Genomic DNA, 21,285 nt, shown 5'->3' with positions numbered 1-21,285 from the left:
GGGAGCGGGGCAAGCCCAGACTGGTCCATACTGGTCCGTATCCCTGTGCGCTTGGCCACGCCCCCATCACACAGGCCGCGCCCCCTCACAGACCACGCCCCTTAACCATTGCTGGCAATACCTGGGCAGGGCCCTCCAAGGGAACGGCCCTGTCACGCCTGGCCCCGCCCCTCCCGTTTGAGATACGCCCATTTTCCCTGTTGACCACGCCCCTTCACTGCCGCCTGCCAGGCCGCACAAACCACGCCCACTTTGGCCGCGCCCACAAAGCAACGCCCATTTTTGCCCCCGCCCCGCCTTTGCCGCGGCTGCCGGTGCGCGCATGCACGGACCCGGCGGCGCGCGGGCTTTGCGCATGCGCACATTTCTTTCGCTTTTTCCCGCTCTGCCGCTCCATTCTCGTTATCTTTCCCGTTATCTTTCCCCGTTATTATCTCTCGTTCCCGTTATCCCGCCCTGCCCAGGAGCGGGATCCCCTCCCTCGGGAGCTGCGCGGGGTCGCGGCAAGGCGGAAGCGCGGCGGGCGGGGGCGTGGCCGTCCCTGTGACCCGCGCCCACGTGTTCGGCGGCGCACGCGGAGCCGCCACCATGGAGCAGGTCCGGGGGTGACCGGGGAGGGGGAACGGGGGGACCCGCGCGGTTGTCATGGCAACGGGGAAGGAGGGGACACACTTGGCATTGACATGGCAACGGGGAGGGGCTGGCTGCGTCCCGGTGAGGGGACAACGGGAAATGAAGGGGGTCCGGCCTGGTGTCTGTGAGGGGGAACCCAACAGTGAGAGGGGGTCTGGTCTTGTCCTGAGGGGGGACCCGGCTACTTGGGGAGGGTCTGGCCTGGTTTCGGTGAGGGGAAACCGGCAGTTTGGGGAGGGTCTGGTTTGGTTTCGGTGAGGGGGGAACCGGCAGTTTGAGGAGGGTCTGGTTTGTTCCTCGGGGGGGACCCAGGAATGGAGGAATGGAGGCGTCCAGGAGTAGTGGGGTTCAGCCTGGTTTCTGTGAGGGGGAACCTGGCAGTGATCGGGATTTGGTCTCTTGTGGGGGAACCTGATAATTTGGGGAGGGTCTGGCCTGGTTTGGGTGAGGGGGAACTCGGGAATGGCGGGGTCCAGCCTGGTCTCCATGAGGGGAAACCCAATAGTGAAGGGAGTCTGGCCTTGTCCTCAGGGGCAACCCGGCAATTTGGGGAGGGTCTGGTTTGGTCTGAGTGAGGGAGGGTCCCAGGAATGGAGGAATGAAGGGGTCCAGGAACGGCGGGATCCAGCCTGGTCTCTGTGAGGGGAAACCCAGCAGTGAGAGGGGGATTTGGTCTTGTCCTGAGGGAGGAACCCGGTCCTGTCCTGGTGAGGGGGGACCCCATAACTGGGAGGCTCCGGCCCAGTCCCCATGAGGGGGAACCCGGCAGTGAGGGGGATTTGGTCTCTTGTGGGGGACCCTGATCTCTTGGGGAGGGTCTGGCCTGGTCTGGGTGAGGGGGAACCTGGGAATAGAGGGGTCCAGGAATGGCAGGATCCAACCTGGTCTCTGTGAGGGGAACCCAGCAGTGAGGGGGATTTGGTCTTGTCCTGGGGGAGGAACCCGGTCCTGTCCTGGTGAGGGGGACCCCATAACTGGGGGGCTCCGGCCTGGTCCCCATGAGGGGGTTTAGCCTTGTCCTGAAGGGGACCCGGCAATTTGAGGGCTTTGGGCTCCTGAGGGTGATACCCAGCCCTGTCTTGGTGAGGGGGAACCAGGAAATGGGGGGCGCTTCAGCCTGGTCTCCGTGAGGGGGAACCCAGCAGTGAGGGACATTTGATCTCTTGTGGGGGAACCTGATAATTTGGGGAGGGTCTGGCGTGGTTTGGGTGAGGGGGAACCCGGGAATGGCGGGGTCCAGCCTGGTCTCCATGAGGGGAAACCCAGTAGTGAGGGGAGTCTGGCCTTGTCCTGAGAGGAGAACCCAGTCCTATCCTGGTGAGGGGGGACCAGAAAATGGGGAGAGGGGTTCTGGCCTGGTGTCTGTGAGGGGGAAACTTGCAGTGAGGAGGGTCTGGCCTGGTCCTGAGGGGGCACCCTCAATTTGGGGATGGTCACTTTTGGTCTGGATGAGGAGGAACCCGGGAATGGAGGGGTCCAGGAATGGCGGGGTCCAGCCTGGTCTCCGTGAGGGGAAACCCAGCACTGAGGAGGGGTCAGGCCTTGTCCTGAGGGGGAACCAGGCAGTGAGGGGGATTTGGTCTCTTGTGGGGGACCCTGATCTCTTGGGGAGGGTCTGGCCTGGTCTGGGTGAGGGGGAACCTGGGAATGGTGGGGTCCGGGAATGGCGGGGTCCAACCTGGTCTCTGTGAGGGGAAACCCAGCAGTGAGGGGGATTTGGTCTTGTCCTGGGGGAGGAACCCGGTCCTGTCCTGGTGAGTGGGGGCCCCGTAACTGGTGGGCTCCAGCCTGGTCTCCATGAGGGGGTTTAGCCTTGTCCTGAAGGGTACCCGGCAATTTGAGGGGTTTGGGCTCCTGAGAGTGATACCCAGCCCTGTCTTGGTGAGGGGGAACCGGGAAATGGGGGGCGCTTCAGCCTGGTCTCCGTGAGGGGGAACCCAGCAGTGAGGGACATTTGATCTCTTGTGGGGGAACCTGATAATTTGGGGAGGGTCTGGCGTGGTTTGGGTGAGGGGGAACCCGGGAATGGCGGGGTCCATTCTGGTCTCTGTGAGGGGAAACCCGGGAATGGCGGGATCCATTCTGGTCTCTGTGAGGGGAACCCGGGAATGGCGGGGTCCATTCTGGTCTCTGTGAGGGGAAACCCAATAGTGAGGGCAGTCTGGCCTTGTCCTGAGGGGAGAACCCGGTCCTATCTTGGTGAGGGGGGACCAGAAAATGGGGAGAGGGGTTCTGGCCTGGTGTCTGTGAGGGGGAAACTTGCAGTGAGGAGGGTCTGGCCTGGTCCTGAGGGGGCACCCTCAATTTGGGGATGATCACTTTTGGTCTGGATGAGGAGGAACCCGGGAATGGAGGGGTCCAGGAATGGCGGGGTCCAGCCTGGTCTCCGTGAGGGGAAACCCAGCACTGAGGAGGGGTCAGGCCTTGTCCTGAGGGGGAACCAGGCAGTGATGGGGATTTGGTCTCTTGTGGGGGAACCTGATGATTTGGGGAGGGTCTGGCCTGGTCTGGGTGAGGGGGAACCCGGGAATGGCGGGGTCCAGGAATGGCAGGATCCAACCTGGTCTCTGTGAGGGGAACCCGGGAATGGCGGGGTCCAGGAATGGTGGGGTGCAACCTGGTCTCTGTGAGGGGAAACCCAGCAGTGAGAGGGGGATTTGGCCTTGTCCTGAGGGAGGAACCCGGTCCTATGCTGGTGAGGGGGGACCCCATAACTGGGGGGCTCTGGCCCAGTCCCCATGAGGGCGAACCTGGCAGTGAGGGGGATTTGGTCTCTTGTGGGAGACCCTGATCTCTTGGGGAGGGTCTGGCCTGGTCTGGGTGAGGGGGAACCCGGGAATGGTGGGATCCAGGAATGGCAGGATCCAACCTGGTCTCTGTGAGGGGAACCCGGGAATGGCGGGGTCCGGGAATGGCGGGGTCCAACCTGGTCTCTGTGAGGGGAACCTGGGAATGGTGGGGTCCGGGAATGGCGGGGTCCAACCTGGTCTCTGTGAGGGGAAACCCAGCAGTGAGGGGGATTTGGTCTTGTCCTGGGGGAGGAACCCAGTCCTGTCCTGGTGAGGGGGACCCCATAACTGGGGGGTTTTGGCCTGGTCCCCATGAGGGGTCTGGCCTTGAAGGGGGACCCGGCAATTTGAGGGCTTTGGGCTCCTGAGGGTGATATCCTGAGGGTGATACCTGTCCTGGTGAGGGAGAACCAGGAATTGGGGGGCTCCAGCCTGGTCTGAGGCGGGGACTGAGCATTTGGGTGGGTCCAGTGTGGTCTGAAGGGAGGACCCAGCAAATGGGGGGGGGGTCCGGCCTGGTCTGGGACTGAGAATTTGGGGGGGGTCTGGCTTTGTCCTGAGGGGGGACCTGGGAATGAGGAGGGTCCAGTGTGGTCCTGAGGGGGGGAACCAGCATTTGGGGGGATCTGGTCTGCTCCTGACCCAGCATTTGGGGGGGTCTGGTCTGCTCCTGACCCAGCATTTGGGGTGTTGGTCTGGTCTGCTCCTGACCCAGCATTTGGGGGGGTCTGGTCTGCTCCTGACCCAGCATTTGGGGGGGTCTGGTCTGATCCTGACCCAGCATTTGGGGGGGGTCTGGTCTGGTCCTGACCCAGCATTTGGGGGGGGTCTGGTCTCATCCTGACCCAGCATTTGGGGGGTCTGGTCTGATCCTGACCCAGCATTTGGGGGGGTCTGGTCTGGTCCTGACCCAGCATTTGGGGGGGTCCAGCCTGGTTCTGACCCAGCATTTGGGGGGGTCTGGTCTGGTCCTGACCCAGCAGTTGGGGGGTCCAGCCTGGTTCTGACCCAGCATTTGGGGGGGTCTGGTCTGCTCCTGACCCAGCATTTGGGGGGGTCCAGCCTGGTTCTGACCCAGCATTTGGGGGGGTCTGGTCTCATCCTGACCCAGCATTTGAGGGGGGTCTGGTCTGGTCCTGACCCAGCATTTGGGGGAGTCCTGACCCAGCATTTGGGGGGGGGTCCAGCCTGATTCTGACCCAGCATTTGGGGGGTCCAGCCTGGTTCTGAGGGGGTACCCAATAACATGAGAGGGGTCTGACCCAGTCCTGAGGGTGACACAGGAATTTGGGGGGTCTCATTCTGTCCTGACCCCACAAGTGGGGGTGTCCAGGCTGGTTCTGAGGGGGTACCCAGCAGTGTGGCGGTGTCTCTATCAGAGCCCCACCATGCTCGGGGGTCCCCTGTGTCCCCATTGTGTCCCCGTTGTCACCGTGCCCTGCTGTCCCTTGCAGCCCAGCCCCTCTGGAGGCAGCGAGGAGCTCTCAGAGAGTGAGGAGAGCGTTTATTCCGGCCTCGAGGATTCGGGAAGCGACAGCGAATCCTCCGGGAATGAGGAGGAGGAGGAGCACGAGGAAGAGGAAGAGGAGGATGATGAGGAAGAAGCCCCTGGGAGCCCCTCAACTCTTCAGACACAGGTGAGGGCTTGACTGGGATCCTGCCCTGGGTCTGGGGGCTCCCATCCCATTCCTGAACATTCCCGGGGTGCTCTGCTTCCCAAAATCCAGGAATGGATTGGCCTTGATCCACTTTTCCAGAAGTTGGAATAATTAATGTGAGGATCAGTAATAATAATAATAATTAGGATTTATGGCTAGGGATGAGTCTGTTCTGGGGAAAATTGTGGGGAAAAGGGAAATTAAACGTTCCAGGGCCTTTTCCAGGTGTTTTTCTGGGAGAGCTGCAGAGGGGTTTGGGATGGGAAACAGGGAAGGGCTTCCCATAGAAAATTGGGATTTTGGGGTGGAATTCCCAGAGAATCCAGGGCTGCTGCATCCCTGGAACACCCTGGGATAGTGGGGGCTGCCCCATGGGAATGGGATCGTCCCAAACCATTCCAGAATTCCAGGATTTTCCCATTCCATGTCCTGTCTCCAGCTCAATCCCAGTTTTCACCTTTCCTGCAGCTTCTCCCTATCCATCTCTCTGTGCCCAGTTGAGTTTTCCAGGAATCTTCCCAGAGCTCCCAAACTTTTCCAGGGCTTTCCCAGAATTCCCAAACCACTCCAGGGCTGTTCCCAGAGCTCCCAAATTGCTCCAGGGCTGTTCCCACTTTTCTCCAGGGTCACTTTGGGTTTCCAAATCTTTCCAGGGCTGTTCCCAAACCACTCCAGGGATGTTCCCACAGTTCCCAAACTTTTCCAGGGCTGTTCCCAGAGCTCCCAAACTTTTCCAAGGATCTTCACAGAGCTCCCAAACTTCTCCAGGGCTTTCCCAGAATTCCCAAACTTTTCCAGAGCTGTTCCCAGAGTTCTCAGATTGCTCCAGGGTCACTTCCAGAATTCCCAAACCACTCCAGGGCTGTTCCCAAACCACTCCAGGGCTGTTCCCAGGGCTCCCATTTTTCTCCCAGGCTGTTCCTAGATCTTCTGCTTTTCCACAGCTCCCAAATTTCTCCAGGGTCACTTTCTGAGTTTCCAGACTTTTCCAGGGCTGTTGCCAAACCACTCCAGGGATGTTCCCACAGTTCCCAAACTTTTCCAGGGCTGTTCCCAGAGCTCCCAAACTTTTCCAGGGATCTTCCCAGATCTCCCAAACCTTTCCAGGGCTGTTCTCAAACTTTTCCAAGGCTGTTCCCAGATCTCCTGCTTTTCCATGGCTCCCACTTTTCTCCAGGGTCACTTCCCGAGTTTCCAAACTTTTCCAGGGCTGCTCCCAAACCACTCCTGGGCTGTTCCCAGAGCTCCCAAACTTTTCCAGAGCTGTTCCCAAACCACTCCAGGGCTGTTCCCAAGGCTCCCAAACCACTGCAGAGCTCTTCCTTGAGCTCCCACTTTTCTCCAGGGCTGTTCCCAGAGCTCCCAAACTTTTCCAGAGCTGTTCCCAGAGCTCCCACATTGCTCCAGGGTCCCTTCCAGAATTCCCAGACTTCTCCAGAACTGCTCCCAAACCACTCCAGGGCTGTTCCCAGAGCTCCCACTTTGCTCCAGGGCTCTTCCCAGAGCTCCCAAACTTCTCCAGGGCTTTCCCAGAATTCCCAAACTTTTCCAGGGCTGTTGCCAGAGCTCCCAGATTGCTCCAGGGTCACTTCCAGAATTCCCAGTCTTCTCCAGGCTGCTCCCAAACCACTCCAGGGCTGTTCCCAGGGCTCCCATTTTTCTCCCAGGCTGTTCCTAGATCTCCTGCTTTTCCACAGCTCCCAAATTTCTCCAGGGTCACTTCCTGAGTTTCCAGACTTTTCCAGGGCTGTTCCCAAGCCACTCCAGAGCTGTTCCCAGAGCTCCCAGATTGCTCCAGGGTCACTTCCAGAGCTCCCAAACTTCTCCAGGCTGTTCCCAAATTGCTCCAGGGTCATTTCCAAAGCTCCCAGACTTTTCCAGGGCTGTTCCCAGAGCGCTCCAGGGCTGATTGGGTTTTTTGTGGAAAAGCAGGGTTTTTATTGAAAAGACTGGGATGGACAGGGACAGACTGGGACGGACTGGGACGGACTGGGATGGACTGGGATAGACTGGGACACGCTAGGACACAGTGGGACAGACTGGAACAGGCTGGGATGGACTGGGACGGACTGGGATGGACTGGGATAGACTGGGACACGCTAGGACACAGTGGGACAGACTGGAACAGGCTGGGATGGACTGGGACGGACTGGGGTAGACTGGGAGAGACTGGGATGGACTGGGATAGACTGGGAGGAACTGGGACCGGCTGGGAGAGACTGGGACACGCTAGGACACAGTGGGACAGACTGGAACAGACTGGGACAGACTGGGACAGACTGGGACACACTGAGACGGACTGGGATGGACTGGGACAGACCAGGACAGACTGAAATGGACTGGGACAAATAGGGATGGACTGGGACTGACTGAGGCACACTGGGACTGGCTGGAGCAGACTGGGAGGGACCGTGACAGACTGGGATGGACTGGGACCAAACTGGGACAGACTGGGAGCGATTAGGACAGACTGGGAGGGACTGGGACAGATTGGGATGGACTGGGATGGACTGAGACTGACTAGGGCACACTGGGACAGACTGGGAGGCACTGGGAGGGAGTAGGAAGAATGGGGAGAGACTGAGAGAGACTGGGATTGACTGGGATTGACTGGGAGAGACTGGGACAGACTGGGAGAGACTGGGATTGACTGGGACAGACTGGGACAGACTGGGATTGACTGGGACAGACTGGGACAGACTGGCATAGGCTGGGGTAGGCTGGGAGGGACTTGGAGGGATTAGAACAGACTGGGAGGGACTGGGATTGACTGGGACAGACTGAGAGCAACTGGGAGGGACTGGGACTGACTGGAACAGGCTGGGAGGGACTGGGACAGACTGGGAGGGACTGGAACTGACTGGGGCAGAGTGGGAGGCACTGGGACAGACTGGGACAGACTGGGACAGATAGGGATGGACTGGGATAGGCTGGGAGGGACTGAGATGGACTGGGAGGGACTGGGACACACTGGGATTGACTGGAACAGACTGGGACGGACTGGGAGGGACTGGGATGGACTGGGACAGAGTGGGATGGACTAGGGGGGACTGGGATGGACTGGGATGGACTGGGGGGGACTGGGATCGACTGGGACTGACTGGGACAGGATGGGAAGCACTGGGACAGACCGGGATGGACTGGGAGAGACTGGGACTGGTTGGAACAGACTGGGAGGGACTGAGACAGGCTGGGACAGTCTGGGATGGACTGGGACACACTGGCACTGACTGGGAGGGTCTGGGACAGACTGGGATGGACTGGGACACACTGGGACATACTGGGACTGACTGGAACAGACTGGGATGAACTGGGACAGAGTGGGATGGACTGGGAGAGACTGGGACAGATTGAGATGGACTGGGAGGGACTGGGACAGAGTGGGATGGACTGGGACAGACTGGGACAGATTGAGATGGACTGGGATGGACTGGGAGGGACTGGGACAGATTCAGATGGACTGGGACTGACTCGGGCACACTGGGACAGACCGGGAGGGACTGGGACTGACTGGGACAGACTGGGATGGACTGGGAGGGACTGGAAGCGATGAGGACAGACTGGGAGGGACTGGGATAGAGTGGGACTGACTAGTGCACACTGGGACAGACTGGGAGGGACTGGGACTGACTGGGAGCGATTAGGATGGACTGGGAGGGACGAGGATGGACTGGGACACACTGGGACTGACTGGAACAGACTGGGAAGGACTGGGAGGGACTGGGACAGAGTGGGATGGACTGGGGGGGACTGGGATGGACTGGGACTGACTAGGGCAACTGGGACAGACTGGGAGGGACTGGGAGGGAGTAGGAAGGATGGGGAGAGACTGGGAGGCACTGGGATGAACTGGGATCGACTGGGACTGACTGGGACAGGATGGGAAGCACTGGGACAGACCGGGATGGACTGGGAGAGACTGGGACTGGTTGGAACAGACTGGGAGGGACTGAGACAGGCTGGGACAGACTGGGATGAACTGGGACAGACTGGGATGGACTGGGAGGGACTGGGACTGACTTGGAAGGACAGGGACGGACTGGGACAGAGTGGGATGGACTGGGACAGACTGGGACAGATTGAGATGGACTGGGATGGACTGGGAGGGACTGGGACAGACTGCGATAGAGTGGGACTGACTAGTGCACACTGGGACAGACTGGGAGGGACTGGGACTGACTGGGAGCGATTAGGATGGACTGGGAGGGACGAGGATGGACTGGGGCTGACTGGGATTGACTGGGACCGACTGGGAGGCACTGGGACAGCCCGGGCCAGGCCGCTCACACCGGGCTTTTCCGGGATTTTCCATCTCCGGCCGCGGGCGGGCGGGCGGGGGCAGCCGGGGAAGGTGAAACCCAACTCCAGCCCCATCACAGCGCCAAAAACCTGGGAAAAGCGTTATCCCGGCTCCCCGCGGGGCTCCCGCGGCCCTTAAAGCCGCCTTTGTTTTCCCGGTAATCCCATCCCTGCTCCGGATCCGCCCGGGACGGCGCGCTCGGCTTTTACAGCTCCCGCCGGGAGGGAGCGCGGGGCTGCGGCCGCGATCAGAGCCCGCTTTTCCAGCAATTCCCTGGATCCTGACTCGCATCCTGCTTTTCCAATCAGACCCGGATCCTGGTCCTGATTTTCCAGCAATTCCCTGGATCCCAACAGAAATTCTGCTTTGCCAACCGTTCCCTGAATCCTGATCCCGACCCCGCTTTTCCAACCATTCCCTGAATCCTGACCCCACTTTTCCAATCATTCCTGAATCCTGATCCTACTTTTCCAATCAGACATGAATCCTGACACAAATCCTGCTTTTCCAACCATTCCCTGGATCCTGATCCCACTTTTCCAACCATTCCCTGAATCCTGACCCCACTTTTCCAACCATTCCCTGGATCCTGATCCTGCTTTTCCAACCATTCCCTGAATCTCAATTCTGCTTTTCCGGTCATTCCCTGAATCATGATCCTGACCTTGCTTTTCCAGTCATTCCCTGAATCCTGACCCCACTTTTCCAATCATTCCCTGAATTCTGACCCCACTTTTCCAATCATTCCTGAATCCTGATCCTACTTTTCCAATCAGACATGAATCCTGACACAAATCCTGCTTTTCCAATCGTTCCCTGAATCCTGATCCTGCTTTTCCAATCGTTTCCTGAATCCTGACTCGCATCCTGCTTTTCCAATCAGACTCGGATCCTGGTCCTGATTTTCCAGCAATTCCCTGGATCCCAACAGAAATTCTGCTTTGCCAACCGTTCCCTGAATTCTGATCCCGACCCCGCTTTTCCAACCATTCCCTGAATCCTGACCCCACTTTTCCAATCATTCCCTGAATCCTGATCCTGCTTTTCCAACCATTCCCTGAATCCTGATCCCACTTTTCCAACCATTCCCTGAATCCTGATCCTGCTTTTCCAGTCATTCCCTGGATCCTGATCCTGCTTTCCCAATCATTCCCTGAATCTCAATTCTGCTTTGCCAACCGTTCCCTGAATCCTGATCCTGACCCTGCTTTTCCAATCATTCCCTGAATCCTGACCCCACTTTTCCAATCATTCCTGAATCCTGATCCTGCTTTTCCAACCATTCCCTGAATCCTGACCCCACTTTTCCAATCATTCCTGAATCCTGACCCCACTTTTCCAACCATTCCCTGAATCCCAATCCTGCTTTTCCAATAATTCCCTGAATTCTGACCCCTCTTTTCCAGTCATTCCCTGAATCCTGACCCTAATCCCACTTTTCCAATCATTCCCTGAATCCTGACACAAATCCTGCTTTTCCAACCACTGAATCCTGACCCCACTCTTCCAGTCATTCCCTGAATCCCGACCACAAAATCCTGCTTTTCCAGTTGTTCCCTAAATCCTCACCCCACTTTTCCAACCATTTCCTGAATCCCAATTCTGATTTTCCAGTCATTCCCTAAATCCTGACCCCACTTTTCCAATCATGCCCTGAATCCCGATCCTGCTTTTCCAATCATTCCTGAATCCTGATCCTGCTTTTCCAACCATTCCCTGAATTCTGACCCCAATTTTCCAATCATTCCCTGACCCCAGTCCTGCTTTTCCAACCATTCCCTGACTCCCAAGCCCAATCCCGCTCCGAGAGAGCTTCTGGAAAAGGGAAAATCGCTTTTCCAGGGAAAATCACTTTTCCAGGGAAATTTGAGGTCATTCCTGGAGCCCCTCCATCAGCAAGATCAGGCTCTGGGGGGTTATCCCACAGAAATCTGGGAATTTGGGAATTCTGGGCAGCTGGAGCTGCTCTGGTACAAACTGGGAGGTACTGGGAGTGCTGGGATGAGGCTGATCCCGCTGGGAATTCTCATCCCAGAGATCTCTGCATCCAGAATTTCCGGACAGGGAGAGAGGGGATCCGGAATTCCTTCGGAATTCGGGTGAGCTGAGAGGGAGTTCTGGGCTTTTCCCATGGAATTCTGGAATGGTTTGGGATGGAAGGGATCTCTGGGATGATCCCATTCCCATGGGGCAGCTCCCGCTATCCCAGGATGTTCCAGCCCTGAATTCCCTGGGAATTCCATCCCCAAAATCCCAATTTTCCATGGGAAGCCATTCCCTGTTTCCCATCCCAAACCCCTCTGCAGCTCTCCCAGAAATCCCCTGGAAAAGGCTCTGGAATTCTCCACTGGAATTTCCCTTTTCTTCCCAGAAATTGGGGCAGAACGAGGGAATTTTGGGAATTTTGGGCTCCCAGGAATGGGGAGGATTCTCCTCAATCCCAAATCTTGGGAATTCTGGGATGAGAGGGGAAAAATCTGGGATAAGGGAATGGGGGAATGTGGCTGGGGTGGGATTCCCTGGGAATTCCCTCCTGGAAAGGGCAGGAATGTCGGGAATGGGATGGGAATGGAGGGGATGTCAGGGATGATCCCATTCCCTGCTATCCCAAGGCTGGAGCAGCCCTGGATTCCCTGGGAATTCCACCCCAAAATCCCACTATTCCATGGGAAGCCATTCCCTGTTTCCCATCCCAATCCCCTCTGCAGCTGTCCCAGAAAAACCCCCTGGAAAAGGCTTTGGAATTCTCCTGGAATTCCCAGCTCCCCCTGCACATTCCCAAACTGAGCGGGACAGAATTCCCACTTTCCCCTTTTCCATGGATCCATGCCTGGGCTGGTTCCTGGCTCCCCATCCTAAGGAATCTCCCATTCCCATCCCAATCCCTTCCAGGCCGGGATTAACGATCTCCTTTCCTTCCTTGGGACAAAAAAAATCCCGGGAATTTCATGCTGGGATCTCACAGAGCTGCTCTTTCCCGGTTTTCCAGGCCCAAGGGAAGAGGAAAGCCTTGGAAGACGATTCCCCCTTGGAAGGGAAGCAGGATTTGGTTGTCCACGACGAGTACGAGGAGGACAGCTCGGATGAGGAGGTAGGATCCCAAAAACTCATGGAATTTTATCCTGGATTTGCGATGGATTTGGTGTGATGGAAAACTCGTGGAATTTTATCCCGGATTTGCGACGGGAGCGATGGATTTGGTGTGATGGAAAATTCATGGAATTTTATCCTGGATCTGGGATGGAAGCGATGGATTTGGTGTGATGGGAGTGATGGATTCGGTGTCTGGGAAAAATGATGGATTTGGGAAAAGTCTGGAGCAGCTGTTGGGGCTCATCCTGGATTGGGATCCCCATTCCCAGCTGGAATTCCGGGCTAGAGTCCCCATTCCCAGCTGGAATTCTGGGTTGGGATCCCCATTTTCCCAGCTGGAATTCTGGGCTGGAGTCCCCATTCCCAGCTGGAATTCCGGGCTGGAGTCCCCATTCCCAGCTGGAATTCTGGGCTGGGATCCCCATTCCCAGGATTTCCCATCCCTGTGGATGTGGCCAGGCTGGGATTGCCATTCCTGGCTGGAATTTTATCCTGGATCTGGGATGGAAGCGATGGATTTGGTGTGATGGGAGTGATGGATTCGGTGTCTGGGAAAAATGATGGATTTGGGAAAAGTCTGGAGCAGCTGTCGGGGCTCATCCCGGATTGGGATCCCCATTCCCGGCTGGAATTCCGGGCTGGAGTCCCCATTCCCAGCTGGAATTCCGGGCTAGAGTTGTCATTCCCAGGATTTTCCATCCCTGTGGATGTGGCCAGGCGAGAGTTGCAATTCCCAGCTGGAATTCCAGGCTGGATTTCCCATTCCCAGCTGGAATTCTGGGCTAGGATCGCCATTCCTGGCTGGAATTCCCATTCCTGTGCATGTGGCCTGGCTGGAATTGCCATTCCCAGCTGGAATTCCAGGTTGGGATCCCCATTCCCAGCTGGAATTCCGGGTTGGAATCTCCATTCCCAGCTGGAATTCCGGGTTGGGATCTCCATTCCCAGCTGGAATTCCGGGCTGGGATCCCCATTCCCAGCTGGAATTCCGGGCTGGGATCCCCATTTTCCCAGCTGGAATTAGAGGCTGGGATCCCCATTCCCAGCTGGAATTCTGGATTGGGATCCCCATTCCCAGCTGGAATTCCAGGTTGGGATCCCCATTCCCAGCTGGAATTCTGGGTTGGGATCCCCATTCCCAGCTGGAATTCCCATCCCTGTGGATGTGGGATGGGGACAGAACCGGAGTTGTCCTTTTCCAATCTCTCAATTCCCAGATTTCCATCTCCGTGTGGGCTCTGGGGAGGGAGGGAATTCCGGGAACGCTGCGAATTCCGTGTGGGATCACTCCCGACGCTCCTGCTCCGGAATTCCAGCGCTCCCTGAGCTTTCCCAGCCTCGGAGAAACCTCGGGAAGAGCTCTGGAATGTGCGCGGGGCCGGGCCCTTCCCCGATCCCTGCTCAATCCATTACCGGCCCTGGCAATTCCCGGCGCTCCGGGGGCGGCCGGAGCCCGGAATTCTCCTGGAAAAGGCCCCGGGAGCCGCAGCCCCGAGCGGGACAGAGCCTCGGAGAGCGGGAGAAATCCGGAATTATGGCTGGAAAAACGGCCTGGGAAGGGCTGGGATACAGCGGGAATGGGATAATGGGGTCGGGGATGGGATAATGGGGAATGGGATGGGATTGGACATGGGATTGGGATGAGATCGGGAATGGGATCAGGAATAAAATTGGGAATGGGATCTGGGATGAGGTCAGGAATGGGATCAGGAATGGGATTGGGAATAAGAATGGAAATCGGATCAGGAATTGGATCAGGAATGGGATTGGGGATAGGATTGGGAATGGGATTGGGAATGGGATCAGGAATAAGAATGTGAATGGGATCAGGAATGGGTCCGGGAATGGGACCAGGAATGGGATTGGAAATGGGATCAGGAATAGGATCAGGAATGGGATTGGGAATGAGATCAGGAATGGGATCAGGAATAAGAACGGAAATGGGATCAGGAATGAGGTTGGAAATGGGATTGGAATGGGATCAGGAATAAGAATGGGAATGGGATCGGGAAGGGGATCAGGATCAGGAATGGGATTGGGAATGGGATCAGGAATGGGATCAGGAATGGGATTGGGAATGGGATCAGGAGTGGGATCAGGAATGGGATTGGGATCAGGAATGGGATCAGGAATGGGATTGGGAATGGGATCAGGAATGGAATCAGGAATTGGATCGGGAATGAGGTCCAGAATGGGATCAGGAATGGGATCAGGAATGGGATCAGGAATGGGATCAGGAATGGGATTGGGGATGGGATCAGGAATTGAATCAGGAATGGGATCAGGATCAGGAATGGGATTGGGGATGGAATTGGGAATAAGATTGGGAATGGGATTGGAAATGGGAACAGGAATGGGATGAGGAATGGGATCAGGAATGGGAATGGGATCAGCAATGGGATTGGGATCAGGAATGGGATTGGGATTGGGATTAGGAATGGGAATGGGATCAGGAATGGGATCAGGAATAAGACTGGGAATGGGATCAGCAATGGGATCAGGAATGGGATCCCGAATGGGATCGGGAATGGGAATGGGATCAGGAATGGGGTCGGGAATGAGATTGGAAATAGGATTGGGAATAGGATCAGGAATGGGATCGGGAATGGGAATGGGATCAGGAATGGGATCAGGAATAAGACTGGGAATGGGATCAGGAATGGGATTGGAAATGGGATCAGGAATAGGATCAGGAATGGGATCGGGAATGGGAATGGGATCAGGAATGGGGTCGGGAATGAGATTGGAAATAGGATTGGGAATAGGATCAGGAATGGGATCGGGACGGCGCCGCCGAATTCCAGAGGGATCCCAAAACCTCCCAGGGAGATCCTGGAGATTTTTCCAGCGGCTCCTCCTGAGCCAAGGCCGCCCCCGGAGCCGGGTTCATCGGGATTTCCCTGGAGTAACAATTTTGGGAATGTGAGGGGAAGTTCGGGAACGCATCCCCGGAGCCGCCAGAGGGGGGAGCGCTGATCCCGGCCCTGAGCCATTCCAGAGCCTTTGTTCCCAAAAAAACCCTGGAAAAACTCGGGAAAACTCCAGGATTCGGGTTTGGTGCTCCTTATCCTGGAATTTCAGGAATGGCTCCGAAGTATCCCGATCCTAATTAATTCCTGAGCCCACCCTAAGGAAAGTTTTCCATGGATTTCACCTTGTGAACGCCAGGATTAACCCAGGGAGGGAATTTTGGGAATTGTGCTTGGATAAAGTTTTTTATTCAGGAAAATCAGATAAGTCAGGCAGGAAAATGTGAGCGGTTTTTCCTGGATTTCAGTAAAATTGTGGAAATTTTGGGACATCCGAATCCTCAGAATCCTTTGGAGCTGAGGGAGCGGCCTCAGGCAGTGCCTTGAAGGTCGGATTTTTGGGAATATTCCCCCTGGAAAGGGCTGGAATTGCCATTCCCAGTGGGATAAATCCTTGGGATTGTGGCTTTTGGGATTTTTGGGAATATTCCCCCTGGAAAGGGCTGGAATTCCCATTCCCAGTGGGATAAATCCCTGGGATTGTGGCTTTTGGGATTTTTGGGAATATTCCCCTGGAAAGGGCTGGAATTGCCATTCCCAGTGGGATAAAACCTTGGGATTGTGGTTTTGGGGATTTTTTGGGAATATTCCCCTGGAAAGGGCTGGAATTCCCATTCCCAGTGGGATAAATCCTTGGGATTGTTGCTCCTGGAGATGTTCAGGTGGGATTTTTGGGAATATTCCCCCTGGAAAGGGCTGGAATTGCCATTCCCAGTGGGATAAATCCTTGGGATTGTGGCTTTTGGGATTTTTGGGAATATTCCCCCTGGAAAGGGCTGGAATTCCCATTCCCAGTGGGATAAATCCTTGGGATTGTTGCTCCTGGAGATGTTCAGGTGGGATTTTTGGGAATATTCCCTCTGGAAATAGCTGTCCAGGGCTGGAATTCCATGGTTTGGGATTCCATGGTTTATAGGATTCCATGGTTTATAGGATTCCATGGTTTATAGGATCCCATGGTTTGGGATTCCATGGTTTATAGGATTCCATGGTTTATAGGATTCCATGGTTTGGGATTCCATGGTTTTAGGATTCCATGGTTTTCAGGGTTCCATGGTTTTGGGATTCCATGGTTTATAGGATTCCATGGTTTGGGATTCCATGGTTTGGGATTCCATGGTTTGGGATTCCATGGTTTATAGGATTCCATGGTTTATAGGATTCCATGGTTTATAGGATTCCATGGTTTTGGGATTCCATGGTTTATAGGATTCCATGGTTTGGGATTCCATGGTTTTAGGATTCCATGGTTTATAGGATTCCATGGTTTATAGGATTCCATGGTTTATAGGATTCCATGGTTTTGGGATTCCATGGTTTATAGGATTCCATGGTTTATAGGATTCCATGGTTTATAGGATTCCATGGTTTGGGATTCCATGGTTTTGGGATTCCATGGTTTTGGGATTCCATGGTTTATAGGATTCCATGGTTTGGGATTCCATGGTTTATAGGATTCCATGGTTTGGGATTTCATGGTTTATAGGATTCCATGGTTTGGGATTCCATGGTTTCGGGATTCTGCGGTTTTGGGATTCCATGGTTTATAGGATTCCATGGTTTGTAGGATTCCATGGTTTCGGGATTCCATGGTTTGGGATTCCATGGTTTATAGGATTCCATGGTTTCAGGATTCCATGGTTTATAGGATTCCATGATTTATAGGATTCCATGGTTTCGGGATTCCATGGTTTGGATTCCATGGTTTATAGGATTCCACGGTTTCGGGATTCCATGGTTTATAGGATTCCATGGTTTGGGATTCCATGGTTTGGGATTCCATGGTTTATAGGATTCCATGGTTTGGGATTCCATGGTTTTGGGATTCCATGGTTTATAGGATTCCATGGTTTGGGATTCCATGGTTTGGGATTCCATGGTTTATAGGATTCCATGGTTTATAGGATTCCATGGTTTCGGGATTCCATGGTTTATAGGATTCCATGGTTTATAGGATTCCGTGGTTTGGGATTCCGTGGTTTGGGATTCCATGGTTTATAGGATTCCACAGTTTGGGATTCCATGGTTTATAGGATTCTATGGTTTGGGATTCCGTGGTTTTGAGATTCCATGGTTTTAGGATTCCAGTTAAATCCTGATTCCCAACCCATCCCTGTTTGCCCAGCCGGGGTTTTGGGCTGGAACTCCTGTCCGTGAGGGTGCTGGGACGGAATTCCCGGGTGATCCCCATCCAGCCGGGCCGGGATCCCGGATCCGCTCCCGGAATTCCCCGCATCCCGAGGCGCTCTGCGCTTCCCCGGCACCTGCAGCGGCAGCAGCAGCAGCAGCCGGTCTGGAAAAGCTGGAGCGGCTCCGGAGCGGCCCCCGGGAGCGCTTTCCCCGGGAATTGCCCCCGCGCTCCGCACGGATCCGTCCTGGCCCCGCTCCCGCCGCTCCCGCCTGGCGCCGTGCCCGGGAAATGCAGCGGGAAAACGGCGGCGGCGGCGGCGGCGGCGCTCCCGGCCCGGGCCCCGCGGGGAACGCGGAGCGAGCCCGGCTGGCGGCCATGGCACCGGGCCAGACCCGGGTCACTGGGGTGGCAGGGACACGATCCCGGCTGCCGGGGATGGCACCGGGCCAGACCCGGGTCACTGGGGTGGCAGGGACACGATCCCGGCTGCCGGGGATGGCACCGGGCCAGACCCGGGTCACAGTGGTGGGACAGAGCTGATCCCGGCTCTTGGGGATGGCACCGGGCCAGTCCCGGGTCACAGCGGTGGGACAGAGCTGATCCCGGCTGCCGGCGATGGCACCGGGCCAGTCCCGGGTCACTGGGGTGGGACAGAGCTGATCCCGGCTGGCGGCGATGGCACCGGGCCAGTCCCGGGTCACAGGGGTGGCAGGGACACGATCCCGGCTGCCGGCGATGGCACCGGGCCAGTCCCGGGTCACAGCGGTGGGACAAAGCCAGTCCCGGGTCTTTGGGATAGCAGGGACACGATCCCGGCGATGGCACCGGGCCAGTCCCGGGTCACAGGGCTGGGACAGAGCTGATCCCGGCCCCTGCTGGCCCGGCAGGGGACACGGAGCGAGCCCGGCTCCTGGCCGTGGCACCGGGCCAGTCCCGGGTCACAGAGATGGTGCAGAGCTGATCCCGGCTCCCGGGGCTGGCACGGATCCCAATCCCACTTCCCGGGGCTGGCACAGCTCCCAGTCCCGGTTCCCCGCTCTGACCCCGCTCCTGCTCCCGGTGCCCCGGGGCTGGCACAGATCCCAATCCCGGCTCCCTGGAATGCGCAGATCCCAGTCCCTCCTCTGACCCCACTCCTGGCGCTCTGGAAGTTCTTGGATCCCGATCCCGGTGCCCCGGGGTTGCCCCCGGGATCCCAATCCCGGCTCCCTGCTCTGATCCCAATCCCGGTGCCCCGGGGCTGGCCCAGATCCCAATCCCGGTGCCCCAAGGATCCCGATCCCGCTCCCTGCTCTGACCCCGCTCCCGGTGCTGCCGGTGCCCCGCTCCCGTCCCGTGCCGGCGCTGCGGCGGCATTCCCATTCCCGCTCCCATTCCCACTCCCATTCCCATTCCCGGCCGGAGCGGAGATGGATGTGCCGGGGCTGCCGGCGGGAGGAAGCGGCCGGGGGCTCCGTTTCCTCCCGGAATGACAATTCCAGATGTCGGGATAATGGATGGATGGATGGAGGGATGGATGAGGGCTCGGCGGCGGCGGCGGCGGCGCTTCCAAGGCCGTTCCCTCCTCCGCAGCCGGGCCGGGTTGGGAGGGGGGGAGGCTCCCGGCGGGATCGGGAGCTCCGAGCGCCGGAGCCAGCGGAGGAGCGGCGGGGGGAGAATTCCAGGGCAGCGAACAACGGGAATGCGCCGCTGGGCTGGCAGCGCTTCCCGAGCCGCCGGAGCGCGGCCCGAGGGGCCCCGCGCGTGCTGCGGAGCTGCCGGGCTGGCCCGGACTGGGAACGGGAGGGTGGGATAACGGGATAACGGGGGAATGGGGACGGGGGAATGGGGATGGGATCATGGAGATGGGATAGTGGGGGTGGGATAGTGGGAATGAAATAATGGGGGAATGGGATAATGGGGGAATGGGATAATGGGGGAATGGGATAATGGGAATGGGATAGTGGAGATGGGAGTGGGATAATGGAAATGGAATAATGGGGATGGGATAATGGGGGAATGGAATAATGGGGATGGGATAATGGGAATGGGATAATGGGGGTGGGATAGTGGGGGTGGGATAATGGGGATGGGATAATGGGGATGGGATAATGGGAATGGGATAATGGGGGAATGGGATAATGGGGATGGGATAGTGGGAATGGGATAATGGGGGAATGGGATAATGGGGATGGGATAATGGGAATGGGATAATGGGGATGGGATAATGGGGGAATGGGATAATGGGGGAATGGGATAGTGGGGATGGGATAATGGGGGAATGGGATAATGGGGGAATGGGATAATGGGAATGGGATAATGGGAGTGAGGTAATGGGAGTGGGATAATGGGAGAATGGAATAATGGGAATGGGATAGTGGGGGAATGGGATAATGGGGATGGAATAATGGGGATGGGATAATGGGGGAATGGGATAATGGGGGGGGATAGTGGGGGTGGGGTAATGGGAATGGGATAATGGGGATGGGGTAATGGGAATGGGATAATGGGGGAATGGGATAATGGGGATGGGATAGTGGGAATGGGATAATGGGGGAATGGGATAATGGGGATGGGGTAATGGGGATGGGATAATGGGGATGGGATAATGGGGGAATGGGATAATGGGGGAATGGGATAGTGGGGATGGGATAATGGGAATGGGATAGTGGGGATGGGATAGTGGGGATGGGATAGTGGGGGAATGGGATAATGGGGATGGGATAATGGGGGAATGGGATAATGGGGATGGGATAGTGGGGGAATGGGATAATGGGGGAATGGGATAATGGGGATGGAATAATGGGGATGGGATAATGGGGGAATGGAATAATGGGGATGGGATAATGGGGGAATGGGATAATGGGAATGGGATAATGGGGGAATGGGATAATGGGAATGGGATAGTGGGGATGGGATAGTGGGAATGGGATAATGGGGATGGGATAATGGGGGAATGGGATAATGGGGATGAGGTAATGGGAATGGGATAGTGGGAATGAAATAATGGGGATGGGATAATGGGAATGGGATAATGGGGATGGGGTAATGGGAATGGGATAGTGGGAATGGGAGTGGGATAATGGAGATGGAATAATGGGGATGGGATAATGGGGGTGGGATAATGGGGGAATGGGATAATGGGGATGGGGAATAGGATAATGGGAATGGGATAGTGGGAATGAGATAATGGGGATGGGATAATGGGAATGGGATAATGGGGGTGGGATAATGGGGGAATGGGATAATGGGGATGGGGAATAAGGATAATGGGAATGGGATAATGGGGATGGGATAATGGGGATGGGATAATGGGAATGGGATAGTGGGAATGAGATAATGGGGATGGGATCATAGGAGTGGGATAGTGGGAATGGGATAATGGAAATGGGGAATGGGATTGGAATAATGGGAATGGGGCACTGGGAATAGGAATGGGGGAATGGGAATGAGGTAATGGCAATGCGATAATGAGAATGGTAATGGGATAATGGGATTGGAAATGGGGAATTGGGATTGGGAATTGGGGAATGGGAATGGGGGATTGGGAATAGGAATGGAGGAATGAGATAATGGGAATGGGGACTGGGATTGAGAATGGGGGAATGAGAATGGGATAGTGAGGATTGGGAATGGGGGAATGGGATAATGGGATTGGGAATGAGATAATGGG

General features: G+C 56.4%; 2 protein-coding genes across 2 annotated transcripts; one reads left to right on the top strand and one right to left on the bottom strand.

The window, feature by feature from the left end:
* Positions 1-370: 370 nt before the first annotated feature.
* LOC135441881 (ribosome biogenesis protein bop1-like) lies at positions 371-12,528 on the top strand. Its single transcript, XM_064701437.1, has 3 exons — positions 371-597; positions 4,877-5,059; positions 12,370-12,528. The coding sequence occupies exons 1-3, from the start codon at positions 589-591 to the stop codon at positions 12,526-12,528; spliced, it is 351 nt and encodes a 116-aa protein (XP_064557507.1). The 5' UTR covers positions 371-588.
* On the bottom strand, positions 7,601-9,454 carry LOC135441883 (uncharacterized). Its single transcript, XM_064701440.1, has 3 exons — positions 9,368-9,454; positions 7,982-8,560; positions 7,601-7,630 (listed from the first exon to the last, which is right to left on the bottom strand). The coding sequence occupies exons 1-3, from the start codon at positions 9,452-9,454 to the stop codon at positions 7,601-7,603; spliced, it is 696 nt and encodes a 231-aa protein (XP_064557510.1).
* Positions 12,529-21,285: the final 8,757 nt, after the last annotated feature.

Source organism: Zonotrichia leucophrys, unplaced genomic scaffold (genome assembly GCF_028769735.1).
Source record: "Zonotrichia leucophrys gambelii isolate GWCS_2022_RI unplaced genomic scaffold, RI_Zleu_2.0 Scaffold_620_29585, whole genome shotgun sequence".
Taxonomy (NCBI): Eukaryota; Metazoa; Chordata; class Aves; order Passeriformes; family Passerellidae; genus Zonotrichia; species Zonotrichia leucophrys.
This window is presented reverse-complemented; position numbering and strand designations above follow the sequence as displayed.

Coding starts and splice junctions, on each gene's coding strand:
- LOC135441881 (XM_064701437.1), top strand. Junction 5,060..12,369: donor CCTCAACTCTTCAGACACAG/GTGAGGGCTTGA, acceptor CCGGTTTTCCAG/GCCCAAGGGAAGAGGAAAGC.
- LOC135441883 (XM_064701440.1), bottom strand. CDS start 9,454: ATGGGGCTGGAGTTGGGTTTCACCTTCCCCGGCTGCCCCCGCCCGCCC. Junction 8,561..9,367: donor AAATCCCGGAAAAGCCCGGT/GTGAGCGGCCTG, acceptor GGTCTGTCCCAG/TGTGCCCGAGTCAGTCCCAG. Junction 7,631..7,981: donor GTCCATCCCTATCTGTCCCA/GTCTGTCCCAGT, acceptor ACTCCCTCCCAG/TGCCTCCCAGTCTGTCCCAG.